General features: G+C 42.2%; 1 protein-coding gene across 4 annotated transcripts in view; it reads right to left on the bottom strand.

Moving 5' to 3' along the window:
• Positions 1-15,968, bottom strand: part of FOCAD (focadhesin) — a 147,997-nt gene that overhangs the window by 6,424 nt on the left and 125,605 nt on the right. For all 4 annotated transcript variants that reach the window (XM_044427581.1, XM_044427582.1, XM_044427580.1 and 1 more), the window contains 10 exons: positions 14,347-14,469; positions 13,197-13,274; positions 11,048-11,119; positions 10,128-10,230; positions 7,989-8,069; positions 6,825-6,953; positions 5,656-5,771; positions 4,875-5,135; positions 2,791-2,880; positions 221-398 (listed from right to left, as the gene is read on the bottom strand). In XM_044427581.1, the coding sequence (XP_044283516.1) occupies positions 221-398; positions 2,791-2,880; positions 4,875-5,135; positions 5,656-5,771; positions 6,825-6,953; positions 7,989-8,069; positions 10,128-10,230; positions 11,048-11,119; positions 13,197-13,274; positions 14,347-14,469 (1,231 nt within the window). The remainder of the gene's footprint in view (positions 1-220; positions 399-2,790; positions 2,881-4,874; positions 5,136-5,655; positions 5,772-6,824; positions 6,954-7,988; positions 8,070-10,127; positions 10,231-11,047; positions 11,120-13,196; positions 13,275-14,346; positions 14,470-15,968) is intronic.

Genomic DNA, 15,968 nt, shown 5'->3' with positions numbered 1-15,968 from the left:
GCAGGTCCCATCGGCCTGTGCTTGAAGCTGTGCTTTTTTGCCCCAACGTGCGCTACTCTGCACTTGCCCAGCCTAAATCCCGCTCGCTGGGGGTCCCAGTCATGCCCTGCACAATTCCCCGGAAAGCCATGCCCCATTCCTTGGCCCAATCCCTTCCCCAGACAACCTCTGATTATTGGCCCTTGTAGACCGCACAGCCTCTCCTGCCATTAAGTCTTACCCGTGTTTTCATGGCTCACAATCCGGGCATGGTAAAAGCTGTGCAGCAGCATCCATACAACAGTTTCGTTCTGTTCGCAACCAGCCGCAATAGTAATCGTATCATTCCATTTCAGTAAAGGAAATCTGCCCTGAGAAACTAAATAAACTTTGACAAATGTGACCTTGTCCAAATTGTTCTGCAAAACAAGCCATAAAGTGGATGAATAATAGGAAGCAGACTCTTTGGTGTGCACATTCTCTAATTATTAAGTGAAGGGCTGAAACATTCCCTTACAGTCACCCTGAAGAAGAGATATTGTATGTCCAGAAAGGAGTTCTTAATTGACCTCACTGGACTTAATGGCTCTCTGGACCCTTCCACCTCTACTCTTCTATGATTCTTTATGATTCATTCTCATTTTCTCTGAGTTTCACTTTGACACAGTGCATTGAAAGAGGCTCCATGTACACCCCAGCTTGCAATCCAAGGACATACCAGCTTCCTGCATATATGTTCCTCTCACCCATTTTTGGAGCAAGTTTCTCTTCCCTTCCCTTCCGGCCATGATCCATGGTTTCACATTACTTTTGTGCAGGCACAAATCATAGTTCCTTTATCAGTTATTTTTGCCATGGTTCAAAATGGGTTCTCAGACCATGGTTAGGAAGAAATTGCTTATTCGAAGTATGCTGGGGGTTGTTGCACAGGTACTAAGTTACATTCTAATAAACAAAAGTGATACATAACTCCTGAGATGGGGAAAAGGAGCAAACATTCACAGCAATAGGTCCTGATGTACAGACTACATGTTACAGAACACTTTCCTATACATAAACTGGATCTTTCCCAGGGATGCAAACTTGGGAAAATAAATATTACATATGCATATAAGCAACTGGGCACCTTTCTCTACACAATAATTATGTTGCTATCATGTGCAAAGAACTGAAGGAATGTTGACACATCTGCACTGGATTGTGAAGTTGTTAGTATTGTGCCAAGTCATAGATGTAACCTCCTTTGTCGCAAAGGAAGTTTAAAGACAAAATTGGCATAATACTTTATCCCTGATGGCATCCTAAAAATAAACTCTCCAATGATTAACCATGTGGCAGCAATAGTAACAAAATTAGTTATATCCCATTCTTTTATTGAAGCACCCAGAGTAGCATGTAACATAATCATAAATGCATACAATATAATCAATGCAAATGCAACAAGGAATTTCGAGAAGCAACAACAAAATACAAACACTCAGAACATAGTAAACCGCAAACCTAGCAGCAGCAAGAATGAAGGCTGCTATATGTGAACACGATCAGCAATAATATCTTCCACCAAAGGTGGGAAAAAGGTTTGGAAGCCATTTTTGCCCCTGCCTCCACAATCAGCTTCATACAACTTGCATTCCCAACTGCTGCTCTGCAGCATTTGACCACAGAGCCCGCCAATTTGCTGCTGATTCTGGGCGGCACACCACTGCAGAATATTACAGAAAACCAGTGGGTGGCGTCATCCAGAGATTTGGACAGAGCTATCACCAGTATGCAGGCGACACACAGTGCTACTCTTTTGCCCATGAGCCAGTCCAGGGGAAGTAGCAGAAGTGGTACCACTGTCCACTGTCTCCATTGGATTGGAGAAAAGGGGAGAGAGTGCAGCTGTGCTCCATATGCATATGGATAATATCTCAGCCCAAATCTCTGGAGGACTTCAGCCACAAGTTTCATTTAGATATTAAAAAACATGTGGGATGAGAGGGAACCTTGTGGGACTCCAGAAGCCTTGAGGCAGAAAGCAACCTCCAAGCACTTTCTTCAGTGTCTGGAAGAGAATGACCCAAGAGTGGCATGGTCCATCCTTTTCTCGGCCAGACAACCGTGACGAATACCATGCTGAAGAATATTACACAGTATCAAAAGCTGCTAAGAGATCTAAGGGAATCAGCTGAGTTGCTCTACCCATCCGTCTCCCAGCACAGGCTGCCTACCACAGCAACGAAGGTCGTTGTTCCAAAACCTGATAGGTTTTTGTCCTCATAAGAACCCTGCTAGGCAGGCGAGGCTGAGAGTCAGTGGATGAGTTCACATGTCATGACAAGCAAAGCTGCATGGCTTTGTGCCTGGATTTGCCTGACAGACGATTATGTGAGCGTGGCTTCCACTCCCCTTACTCAGGCCTCCTTGTGCTGGCACATATATCATTAGCCTCCACATTTGATTCCACACTGGATGGCTGCAACAGTCCCTGCAACTGCCACTCTTTCCTGCAGACTCTGTGGTAGCTAACTGCCAGGACTGTGGAAGCCACGATGTCAGATTTGAACCATCAGGGAATCATGATGAAATGTGGCAACCATTGAGCAAAGTGTTGGTTCTTATTGTGGCTTCTAAAGCCAAATGTACCATGCTGACATGCCATGGCAGGGTTTGAATGACATGATAGACCATCCTGCACAAGAAACCACTGTAGCTTCTCATATCTGGTGCAAAGTCCCCCAGTAAGTATCATAGCCAAGTTCAGACTCAGATCTCCTGAGTTCCAGTCCACCACTCCAACAATAGAACACATAGCAAGACTGCACTTACCTTTGAAACTTGTAAAATTCGGTCAATTTCTGTATCTGCCATTTCTGAAAGACACTTTGCTGCATCTATATATATCTTCACTTCGTTTTGCTAAACAGGGAGAAAGAAGGAGTGCTTTAAACTCAGCAAAGCAAATTTCGCTAAATAATGAAAATATTTATTTCCTAACATCTGTGTTTCAAAATTCCTAAATTCAACTGGGACAGCACAGGCCTTCACACATGAAGGCTACATACCCCTAAGCACTACCAACATGCCTCCCATTACTTGGAAACAAAATAAATGCCAGCTGTCTTTTAAATGGAAAGAGTCCAATTGTTCAAGTTATTAGACATGCATATCAGCATACAATGGGACCAGAAGATACCATCACACACAAAGATCCTGTAGCATTTACAATATGCAAGGTCCAAATCTATCCTGAGGCTATTGAAAAATAAGGAGGTAGACAGCAAATATACATTGCATTATTCTGATGTACCACCTTTACTTGGCAACATCTGATGAACAGGATGTTGGTCTAAATCCATGATTTTTAAAGTATGTGCAGGGGTACATTAGGGAACAGTGCGAGGAGATGAAGGGTGAAAAAGGCAGGCTATTCTATTAAATACATCTAGCCTTCTCTACCTCCTGGAGCAGAAAGGTCTCATTCATCACCATCATAGTAAGAAAGATAAGCAACAGCATTTTGAAGATGAGAGTAAGCAGGCACTGAGATTCCCTCTTGCACAGGGATAAGAAGAGAACTGGGATAAGAACTGCAGATCGGTGGCAAAGCTCCTGCCTTACATGCAGAAGGTCTCGGGGTCAATGCCCGGCATTTCCAGATAGAGCTAGAAAAGAACCCCACTTCAAACCCTGAAGAGCCGTAGTGAATGTGTGGTCTAGAGCTGGGGTAGGGGACTTGGTGCCATCCGGATGTTTGGACAGCAACTCCATTGCACTTCAAGAAGTCACAGTTTGCTTATCGCATGCAAATGCACCTTAGAAAGACTTCTGGAGAGCTCCAGGAACCAAAACTACTGTGCATTCCTTCTATTCTATTTGCTCAGTCCATGACAGTGTATTCATTTAGGAGTGCAACATGAACTGTAGAACACACACACAGTGGTCCAATGGAAAAGTGGGAAGGGTTTCATTTGTTATGTAAAAGGACATTTAGCTGGTTTAGTTTGCATGATGAATTACACCTTTTGATTTTTTTTTCTTTTGAACAGCTACAAAAGATACAAGAGCCCTGCCCAATCTTCCACCTGGCCCCCCAAAACACAAATTGCCAACTGTCCAAGTTCTCTTCATCTTCATATCTGTATCATTTAGCCTTGCTCAATAGAACCCGCGACCCCTACAAGGTCCTGCCAAAGTATCACTATTCTGAATGCACCAAGAAAATTAAATTTGGCTTTGTCCACATTAGCTAATGTATACATAATTAAAAGACCATTTGTAAGTGCACTGGCCTCACCATACTTGCTATATGAAATCCACAAAGGGAAGTTTAACACATAATTCCTTTCTTTACTCTGCCTTTCATTTTTTACCATGACCTCACCTCAGTGTGTATACTAAAAGTGAAACTCTGGCTTCAGTAAAGGTAACTGCAATATTTTATGCTTGGCAAAAGGCACTGGCCAATGTGTCTCCAGGGCAGGTTCAAAGTGATGTTATTAAGATGTAAGGAACTTCACAACATAATAAATAAGCACCTTCTCCCATACTTCAACCTTCCCATTCTGAGAGCTCCAGATCAAGCTTGTTCTGTTGCCTACGTGTACATCTGGAGACAACCAGGGCAGGTCCTTGAAGAAGCTTCCACTCCTGATGTCCATGTCTCAAATTAGTCATTTTTGAGACTAATCTAATTAGTCTTCTTAAAAACAGTGTCCTATAACAGTTTTGGTGTGTATGTTATTATGCACCCACCCTGCTTCAAATCTGCCACCCAGTGGAACACATTTATTTAGGGCCAATAGGTTCCCCACCACCACCTCTAGCCATTCCACTTGCCCCAGCTTCTCTCCTCTTTCCAAAGCAAGCCTCTTCCCCACAGTTCCAGTACTTTAAATGTTTGCTTTCTTTACCCGAATCTCATTTGGCAAAAGCTCAAATATTCTCTCAGCAGTCCTGCAAAGACAGCTCCAGCTGTACTGGGCAGGGCTAGGAAGTTTCATGGCTTGGCTGAGCCCCTGTAAAATATTGTGGCAAAGCTCCAGGTGTTTCGGCTGGTCCTTTGCTTCAAAGTGTTGCACCATAAACATTTCTGTGAAAGCCTGCAGTTTGTCTTCTGCTACATATTTCATCCACACAGGCAAGGAAGTGAAAAGGTATCTCTTGGTTTTTATCTGAAGAACAAAACAGAGGGCATTAGAAGCTCCTGAGAATGACTGTGTGATGCTTTACAAGATGGACTGGGAGAAAAATGTTAAGCGCAACTGATGATTTTACCTGCTCCTTCACAAGAAACATCCCCATTCTAGGAAAATATACAGCAAGGTAAGTAAACATGCTCCTCTCCTTTCAGGAGAGGGATTAATGTGTTCGTTCGTTTAATTAAAATGCTTGTCCTTTGAAAAGATGGGCTTGAGCAGGTTTGAAATCCAAAATCCTGTCCCATCAATGTCTACAGAAACTGAAAGGCTGCTGTCCACACTCATACAACTGATTAAATTCACTGAAGACAAATGTTTTAAAAGGGAAGGGAATTAACAATTTCTTGTGCAGGTCTAGAAATGCTGCTGGGGGCTTTGAGTTTTCCTCTTACTATTTGTAAGAGAATCATCAGTGTGCTAAAACAACCCTCTCCTTCCTTGCCCAAGTGAAAATATTCATCTGAATTATAGACTTCAGAGTGTGGACACGTACACTTAGACTGTATACTAGAGGTGGTGCTACCCACATCCCCAAGAGAATGGCAGCGTTCTGTGATGACTGGGCCTGGGTCGCGGCTACTTCAAGGCACAGCTGCTGCAGCTCTTCTCCTGAAAGAGAAGACACGGAGAGTAGAGGTTGAAGCCATCAGCATGCAAGGAGAGTGGAAACCTGCAGTTCGCGGCCAGTAGCAAAGCTGGCAGGACCCAAGCCAATTTTTAGCAAAACGTACAAGAAACTGCTGTCCCTTGACTTTTGAGGTTGCTGTTTCCCTGCTGCTAGCCATGGTGGAACAATGACCATCACGACATGGATTGCTGCGGGATGTGAGAGGCTTTCCTTACCACCACCAGCAAGCTAGCCCTACCTAACAGGGTTATTGTTGTGAGGACAAACTTGAGAGAAGGAGAATTATGTAAGCTGCCTCAAGGCAGGATATAAATATAATAAATGAAGACATTCCCTAGAAGAGGCGGAAGCTTCCCAATACATGCATGCATTCTCAGATGTCAACTGAGTGTTAAGGGAGGACTTATGTTCATATACAGCCCCGGACCCATCATCTAACAGCTGATGCAGCCTTTGGGGTCAAACTTAGAGGGGGTGGGGTGGCTCACCTTTGTATTTTTGACACTTACTATCGTCAAGATTGTACCAGGATAAGTAATGCATGTCATCTATGGCCCATGCCACATGGGAATGTGTGCAGAATCCATTTTGGAGCCTGTGCTCAGCTCTCTGAACTCCAGCCTGCTCTCTTGCAGCTGTGAGCCTGACTTGTGAATGTTGCAATAGCAGCATCCCTCTTCCAAGCACGTGGCTTGTGGCCTTTGTTTCTACTGCACGCACTTTCGAAGAAGGTTGCCAGTGGTGCAACTGGGCTTCTGCAAGCATAAGTGGACTTCCTCTTGGCTTGGCTTGCTTTCTAAGACAGGGTCAAGCAAGATACAGGTCCAACAAACCGAAGGGTGATGGATTCCAAGTAAGATCATCACAACCTTAATTTCACATATATATTCACTAGGCACTGAGCCTTCAAACAGGTTGGGCCACATCCATTCACCCACAGGCAATATGAGTTTTATAAGCAGATCTCACCCACTAAAAGCAATATGGACATTATTCAATAGATTATTTCAAAAAAAAAAGAAAAAAAAACTTACCAAAATTTAGTCGCAATATCGGGGAAAGAATTGATGCCCAGTTCACAGGTGGATATTGGTAACTTTCTCCAATTAATGCTATGGGTGCCATGACTACCTTTACCAAGTGTGGATGAACTTGTTCAGGGCCTAAAATAGAACCCCATCATAAGATGAATCATCAAAATTGGAATAATTAAAAGAACTGGCATCAGAGCTAGATTTTGCATAGTACTATAACTGTATTTTATGGAGTTTTCCAAACTTGAAAATTTTGTATGGGGCACAAAAATTTCAGAGAGAGTTAATCAAAATTTTTACAGTGAGTACCACAACCCCTGGGACCCACTCCTCCCCACATGCCTGCAAAATAAACAAGGATATTAACAACATAATGCAAAATTTTACTGTACAATGAATACATGTTCACATCACAGAGTGGAGGTATTATTCTTACAGCTAATAAAACAGAATATTTAACCAAATTAAATAAAATTTTTGTCTATTTTTATAAACAATCCAATGAATATCCTCTTACAGAAACAATCAACTGGAAAACAAGAATGTAAGTTTAAGAAAGCTGAAGAATGCTTCACAATTTTCAAAGCATTTCACTTTGAGAATGTGCAAAAAGCTACTTGTGGCAGGAAAAGGATGACTTCATTTCCCCACTCACCACATCCCTTCCTGCACCTGTGAAAGTACTCACATAACTGCTTCAGACTTGGTGGAAAGGCTGTTTCCTTTCCCTGCTCACTAAATCCCTTCTTGCACCCATGGAATTACCCATATCAGTCTCCCCAGCCATGCTTCCTTTAGATTTCAGGGCCTGGCTGGGGGCACAGATTTCTTGGGAGTGTTGAAACTCTTACACAGGAAGATAGACATAGAACAGTTTACCATCCTGTTTCCTACTATCCTGCCAAAAAAGTCTCCACCCTCTATCCCAGCATTCATGTTAACTTAGCAAGCACAGATCCCATGGAGAAGTTGCTTCGCTCTGCTACCTACCCAGATCTTTCAAACATGTAGTTCAACCATTCAGAATATAAGGTAAATACAGTGCCAAGGTGGTTTCCATTCTCATTTACAAAAGCAATTGTGGTATTATTCAGAAGTTATCTGCAGATGTATACTTGTCTCCCCCACCTCCCCACCATCATTTCCAGAGAATTTGCTGTTTACCTTTCTTTCCACCTTCAATAACAAAGTCAATGGCTGCTCTAAGAAAGCTTTTCTCAGGCAGGTAGCTGAAGTCCACAGGAACTGAGAAGACAAAATCCAGTCAATTACCCCTTGGATTAGTCGTTGGCCTCATGCTGTATTGCAGATTCAAATCTGAGAATGTATGTGCAGAATCTCTTTAAGCCTAAGGTCTGAATTCCATTTCAGAAAGATTCTCAGAAGCTACATTCTAGTGGTGGGTGAGGCTGAAAGCTAAAATGTGAGACCAAAATTTTCCATGACTAGTTTTCCAACTTCCACTCCTAATGTTTAACAAGGCAAGTCAAATCCATGATGTCCTCCCTGCTCCCACTTGTCATTTGGTAGCTGTTCCTTTGGGAAACAAATGTACACTAGCCCCGATTCATACAGCCACTGCTGCTAAACATTCTGACTTGGAAGACTTGTCACACTGGGAATGCAAGGAGTACTACCACTACAGATGATGATGATTATATCATCCAATAGTTCTGGACTTGAGTGTTCCAGGAATCCAGCAAAATTATTAAAGCTGAAATAAAAAGAGACCCTAAACTTGGGAAAAAAAGAGATTCATTTGAAACATGGTGTTGGAGGAGTTTTGTGAATATCGTGGACTGACATATGCCAACAATTGTGTCCTAGAGCAAATCAAGCACGAGGTTTCCCTAGAAGCAAAAATGATAGAACTGAGGCCATCATACTTCAGGCATCATGAAAAATGCAAAACTCCCTGGAGAAAACAATAATGCTATGGAAAGTTGAAGTTAGAAGAAGAAAAGAAAGCCATCCAGAGACTAAAGTGATGGATGGCCTATGAATATCCTAAATAAAGAAAGAAAGAATAAGAAAAACCAAATATGATATGGGCTGATTAACTAAAAGAAGCCACAGCCTCAAATTTGGAAAAGCTGGGTAGGGCTGTCATGAATAGGGCATTTTTCAGAGCTTTCATTCATAGGGTTGTCGTAAGTTGGAGATGAAAGCATAAAGGAATCAGCAGCCTATAGATGCACTCACCATCACTTGGCTTGCACCACCAAAATGAGAAAAAGGAGACAGCAATGCAGGTATCCCATGGAAAAAGATGGGATGAAATATGATGGGAAGGAATGAAAGATACCTTTCATTTCCACACTGTATGAACAGTCTTGACAATCAAATATAAGGCACTGACATGACCAAATGTACATAAGATCCATTGCAAGCATGTTGAAATTTCTGTTACCCAAATTATAATTTGCAAACATCTCGAACCTATCAGACATAACTAAAAAGTTATGTTTATAAAAGACGTAACTAAAATGGTGCCATAGAGGAGTCCTCATTTGGTGACAGTCATACAAAATCTGGATTTACAATATAGTCACCACAGGGATCACTGTCCTTGTGACAATTTTTAAAACACTGTACTGACTTTTGTAAAACAAAACAAACACATTACAAAACAGACAATAATAAAAAAACAGTTTATTATAGCACATCAAGAATGGGGTTGAACAAAAGATGTTTGAGATCACAAGTATTCACCAAACATAATTTCACGGATCATCTGTTGCCTGATTCCAGCCTGCACTTGTGGTCACAGCTTACTCTGCTCAAACAGTAAAGTGGCAAATGTCAAGCGGTGATCCAACAGGACATTTGAGTAAGCAGTGATCAAACAGGACATTTTTCTTCTAGGTGAGGATGATTCAGCCTCAACAGGATATTTCCACAAACTAGGAAATGTGCACAAAATCAAACTGGGAAAGCTGCACAAATCAAAGGCGAGTCCATGTCCAGCAATTTGGGAACATTTTCTAGTGGGCAGGTGCTTGTGCATGCATTTGGGGCTTCAAGCAGCATGCACTGGCATGTTTTGTGAGCAAAATCAAAATTCTTATACCTCCCTATGTCATCCTTTAAATTTTCAGAAACAGACGGAACCAGGGAAGGGGTGCTAAGCAATTTGGAGATGTGCTGAAACCGTCCAATAACAGTGCTATTCAAGTTGAATGAAAATAAAAGAAAAAATCAGCCTAAGATTGGTCCTCATTTGAAATAACAAAGCCTGTTTTACTTTGTGCTAGCATCTTCTGAATCTGCGCCATCCATGAAAGAATTATCTGCTAGACTTACCAGATGTCCGACTATGGGTTGCAGACACACTAGAGAGATGCAGGTGCCCCAGTAGCCACGCCGCGTTTGTCTGAAGGCCAATCACCCCAGAAAAACTGATTATCTGTAAATGCAGGCATCGCATATGAACCAACAGCCTAACTTCCTGCATGTCAGCTATGATCACTGAGCTATGCATCAGTAAGCTGAGTAATACACATTTAATTTACATTCTGGATTTCCTGTCATTCATGTGGGCATTTTACACATTGCTATGACATCCATACCCTCTATGTATTGCATGGCTAAATCCTGAAGTCTGACACAATCGAATACATTTTAGTTATCAGAACTGGGGTTACTCTGGAAAAAATGGTTATTGGGGAAAGCTGAATTAAGCAATACTCATATCACTGCAACCAAATCCCCTTGAAGTGAAGAAAATGATTACTTGAATATCTTCTACACCCACAGAAAAAGCTGAGATATGCCGCATTTATTTTTTACATTTCTGTACTGCCCAAGAGCCAAGGTGATAACAGCATCTCCTGGCAGCCATTTTGAACTGGAGGTAATGCCAAGTGACAGCCTTCCCTGTGCTTTTCTACCCGAGTCTATTTTTGAGGGAGTGAGCTACAGAAAACAGAATAGAACAGCATAATTCTCCAATTATTCCCAAATGGGAAGGAGGATTCTTTCCACAGTTCCCATGAAACTCTGTGATTATTAAGCAACTATTCCGTTTTGCAAAAGATGAGTGGGGAACAGACCATTCCAGGTTAGAGCAAACTGTCTTAGGAAGGCTGCCAGTGGAATTACAGAAAGCCCAGCAGGTACGACGGTCCCTCTCAGTACTGCTGTCTGACTCTTCCTTTAGTCACACTAGACAATCCCATATTAGAGTCTCCTAGGATCACACGGCAACGCAGAAAGACTCTCACCTGACTCAAGGTTCTGATGACTTCATTAAGCTTGCTCTGGAACTGAGAAGACTGGCTAGCCTCAGACCTCAGCTGTTAAAGAAAGGGAGAGGAGGGATGGGATGGGAAGTACGAGCCATGTTATGATTCATAAGCAACAAAAAGGAAAGGCAAACACTGACATGTTTAAGCAGCTGTGTGGGTAGTGGTAGGGTAGAAGGCAGCATGCCCATCCCTCAAGCTTGGATAAAGTTTCTATTTCTCACTAAAAATGAAAAATAATATTTCTTCTTTTGAAAAATGCATTAGTCTCTGCTTTTACTTAATTTTATTTATTGACTGTTGGTTTTTGCTTTTGTTTGTGTTTCTGCCAGCACTTTATATTTTAACAGCCACTTTGAGCAACTCTTTTTTATTTTAAAAAGGAAGAGCAAAGCACAAGTTCTTAACTAAGTGAATGAATAATACTGGAAAGCTAAGGCTGTATCCCTTAGCAGAAGGGAAACATGGGTGGAATGCATTTGCCCCTCCACCCCAGTGTCCCTCAGATCTCCTTTAGATGGTTGGGGACCCTCTGGAACAAATTTGGGGCATGGTGGGGGCAGCTGCTGGGAGAAATGGATAATAAACTCCTGCTCTGCAACCAGGCTTCTGCTCATGCAAGGGTTGCATCCAACCAATCCATGGCACCAAAATAACTTGGCATCATAATTTATTTTAGTCCAATAAAAGTTTTCCCAAATTGAAAAAAGCAGCCCTACAGCCCTGGGAACAGACCCCCCAAAAACCTAGAAGAATTCGCCAGTAATTTCTGGATTGCTTCAGCAGCAAAACTATGTTGAAGTTATGAAACTATCTTCTTCTAGAAACTCAAATGATTGGAGTTTACGAAAATGCAGCCTGGTAGGGAGTGAACAGCTTTGGAAACCAGTGTTGCATTTCTTACTTAGATATCTTGTGCGCCCCTAGTAACAATCACATGATTTCTGCCTTTCGCACTCTTTATTCCTCCCTCCCTCCCTCCTCCTTCCTTCCTTCCCTTCTTCCTCCCCTCCTTCTTCCTTCCCTCCTCCTCCTTTCCCTTCTTCCCTCCCTCCTTCCTTCCTTCCTTCCTTCCTTCCTTCCTTCCTTCCTTCCTTCCTTTCATAAGCTGTCTAGGAAAAACAGGGTCTCCTGGTAGTTACTGACACTGCTTATAGTGGCGATACTACCACTCATCATCATCATGGGCACCATATCTTCATGTAAAAGCCAGTTCTCAACCAGGAAAAGGATTCTCAGTGGCTGCGATTACTAAAAAGGAATCGGATTCCACCCTCCATGTAAGTCAGGGGTCCTCAAACTTTTTCAACAGGGTGCAGTTGAAAGGTGCCGGTGGTGGGCAAGGGCCAGTGAGGGGGCAGGGGGGTGCGTATGCACATGTGGCGAGGTGGGGGGGGATGCAGGGCGAGGCAGTGGCTCACTCACGTGGAGACCGTTTTCTCCGAGCGAGTCCAAAACAATCTCCATGTGAGCAAGCCACCTCCTTGCTGTGCACCACGCATGCATCAAGTACAAAACCTCTGAGGCGGGCGGATAAATGGGCATAGCAGGTCGGATCTGGCCCGCGGACCATAGCTTGAGGACCCATGATGTAAGTGAACAGTTCTTCCTCATTCATATTATAAAACCCTTGGAGCAACCTTGAAGTGAAAGCAACACTTTGTCTCTCCCTTATGGGGGCACAGGGTAGCCTCACTGACAAGGATGTGGGACACCTGCAATAAAAAAAGGATTTGGGAAAGGATTTGGGACACCTGCAATAGAGAACACTTCCATCTCCATACACAGCCCCATTTTAATGACAGGAATCTTGCTTAACAAAGAATTTGTAAAGTGGCTAGTGAAGAAAACATGTTTTAACTACTTGCAGTACTTTTTAAAAACCACATCGACATCTAATCAAAAACATACAGTTGCTTTTTGCTTTTATAGTTTTTTTTCAGCATCCAAAGAAGAATGAAGGGCTAATGGTACTCATGGTGGCTCGGCGCTAATACTGGCATATCTATACTGGCTGTAAACACAATTGAGAAGCATAATGTCTGTTCCACTGACAGAAACGATGCAAAATTACTTCCCTAGACTTATTTTGTAAAGGGATTTCAGAGAGGAAGCACGGAGTCTTTACCTGTATCATGGCTCCTTCGGAACCTACCAGAGAGACCAGCCCATTGACTGCTGCAAGCCGCTGAATTGTAGGGGCCCCCTGAAATTCAAGCAAAACAAGCATGCGCATCACACAGTGGGTGAAAGCGTCTCTAGGCCTTCCACTGAAAGACGGGCCTAGCAACACTTCTTCCCTGTTATTTTTTGGTGGAAAAAACAGTTACTAGAGATGCTTTCATACATCTTCTGATCTATTTTGCCTCTCAACCTTTAGTCAACTTGAAGATTACTTAACATGCTTTTCAGATCCCCGCAAAATGGGAAAATTCAGTCCATCATCCTGCTCTCCCATCCTTTTCTTTGTCCAACACATTGTTCCACTTGCCTTAACTGCTTGCGTACTGATACTTCCCATGTGCAGCACAAGAGCTGGGAGAACAGCAGCAAAATGTAGTCTTCTCCAGCCTGATTGAATCCACCTATTAATTTTTTACATTTAATTTACATTTTAATTTAATTAAAATTTAATGGCTTCTAAATGCCCTCCTATTGCATCCAGCAGGAAAGAAAATGCCCACACCACCCTCTTGCCAGCCTTGCTCACAGGGAAACACAGCAGGGCTGCTTCAGAGTGGGCCAACGGCGAAACACTCTTATTTGTGCCTGGGAACAGGCATCATGTGGGGACACTCTGGTGGACATGATCTTGCAGGTGGAGCTCCTGCCCTTCAATGGAACACCTGGCCCATCCTAAATCCTTGCAAATTTTTTGAAAAAGACAGAGCAACTTTATATTTTAACAGCTTTAAGTGCTTAATGAGTTAGGATTATACTATAAATTACTACAAGGAATAACTTAGGTTTTGAAAGAACTAAAACACTGTTGTTTGGCCTGCATATGTCACCTCTAGGCAAACAAGCAACCAGAAAATCTTTGGCAGATAAGGGTATGCAAATGGTTTTTTGAAGGTTGAAAAGCAAAGAAAAGGCTGACTCAACAGACCACAAGTATTAAAATATTTGATAGCGTTATAATAAAGTGGCAAACAGATAATTGCTTCTTCTAAGATATTTACTTCCAAAGCTTAATCCCAAACAAAAATAGTGCTCATTATTTTCAGGCAATTATCAATTAAAACTATCAGAAGAAGAAAGAAACAAAATAATCTTACCTCTACAAGTACAGTTTTCATCCAGGCAGGAAACAGTCTGTTGCCAAGATCTTCTGCTTTACCATGTCCGCATATAGACAACCCATGAACAATGCTACCCAGTGCTAAGGCGAAGCCAGGAGTCTGAAGTGAAACAACAAAATAGGGCAAACAGCAATTTAGAGAGGCGGTTTACAGTCACAGGTACAGTTTAAGCAAAGAAAAGCAATCCACCCAAATTCCCGACAGGACATGTGTAATGCTTCTGCATAACACAGTGAGTTCTTCCAAAAAAATAAATAAGAAAATATTACAATATTGAGTTTAAGCATGAGAAAGAAGCTGACAACATGAGATGGCTATGAGAAAGAGAAGTGGGGGCGGGGGGGGGAGAGCACACACACGATTGGATATCCCCCTGCCCAATTGTGCAGATTGTAGAAATGCTCCTAGTATCAGAAAAATGATTGTTTCAGCTCAAATTACTGTAGATCAACTTGTAAGTCTGTGTAAAGTGATGGCGACAATCACAACAGTGAGACTACACTATATTATCATTTACTACTTATCCCAGATCTAATTTTTGTTCCACTTCTCTACTTACATACTCACAAGGGGGCTACAATATAGCATTAAAAATAGCCAATGCCATCAGAAGTAGACAATTTAGCTTTTTAAAAAATGGTAATAACCACAATATGCATTTAACACTAATAATGTGCAGGATCACAGCTTAAAATTCTTCCAAGCCAAAAACATCCTCAGTTTGCGATGAACATTCCTCCTGTTGTACCTAGTTCAATTTACCGCTGAAGCTGGTATCACGAGATTGACAGCTGCTCCCCATCCACCAGCAGCATTGTGGAGTGTGGATGGAGAAACACTTGGTGGAAAGATGGTATATTATAGAGTAAAATGAACTGCCTGTTAGCTAATGGAAGAGGAGAAGTGGTGGCGAGATTGCCAGATTGTCAATCTAAACAGCTGTTTTCTTCTTTTCCTAATGTCTAGTTCTGTTCTGAGGCAGGTTTTTCTTCACAGAGAATTAAGGGAGCAGCATTCCACAACTGTAAGGTAAACACACCAAATTGCATTGTTTAGCCAGGAAGAATGGCCTCTGTTATATTGTTAAAACTATATGAGAACCTTGTCCCAGGTTAAACTAGGCCATATATTTCTTCCTTTTTGGTTATGTCTCCACCAGCTGTTTTCCTGGTATGCGTCCCAAGACATTAGGAGAGCAGTTCATAAAAACTGCACCTTGAACCAGATGGTACTCCAAGTTTTTCTTTCCTTGGCTCTGAGAAATTTCTAATAAAGTATGGGAAAGGCATTCAAGAGGCACCAACTTCCAATATTCTTCAAGGTATCTGGATGGAGCACTGTCTTCTTGGTGGGTGGTACTTGAAATACCAAGCTGAAAAGCCTTCTCAGAAGTGATTTACAAGCAGCTTGCTTGGTCACTCATACTCTCTGCTTTCCCTCATAATCTCTCTGCTATATATACAACCAATGCTTCAAAAGCAGCACAAAGAAAGTATAGATGCAGAGTGGATTGTCAATAGGTGGTAAATTGAAATGAAACAAACCAGGCAACACCAAAACATGGGTTACTAATGGTACATCTATCCTCAATTCTCTTT

Source organism: Varanus komodoensis, unplaced genomic scaffold, assembly GCF_004798865.1.
Source record: "Varanus komodoensis strain SLA01 unplaced genomic scaffold, ASM479886v1 scaffold19, whole genome shotgun sequence".
In the NCBI taxonomy this organism is placed as follows: Eukaryota; Metazoa; Chordata; class Lepidosauria; order Squamata; family Varanidae; genus Varanus; species Varanus komodoensis.
Note: the sequence above shows the minus strand (reverse complement) of the source record. Positions and strands in the feature narration are given on the sequence as shown.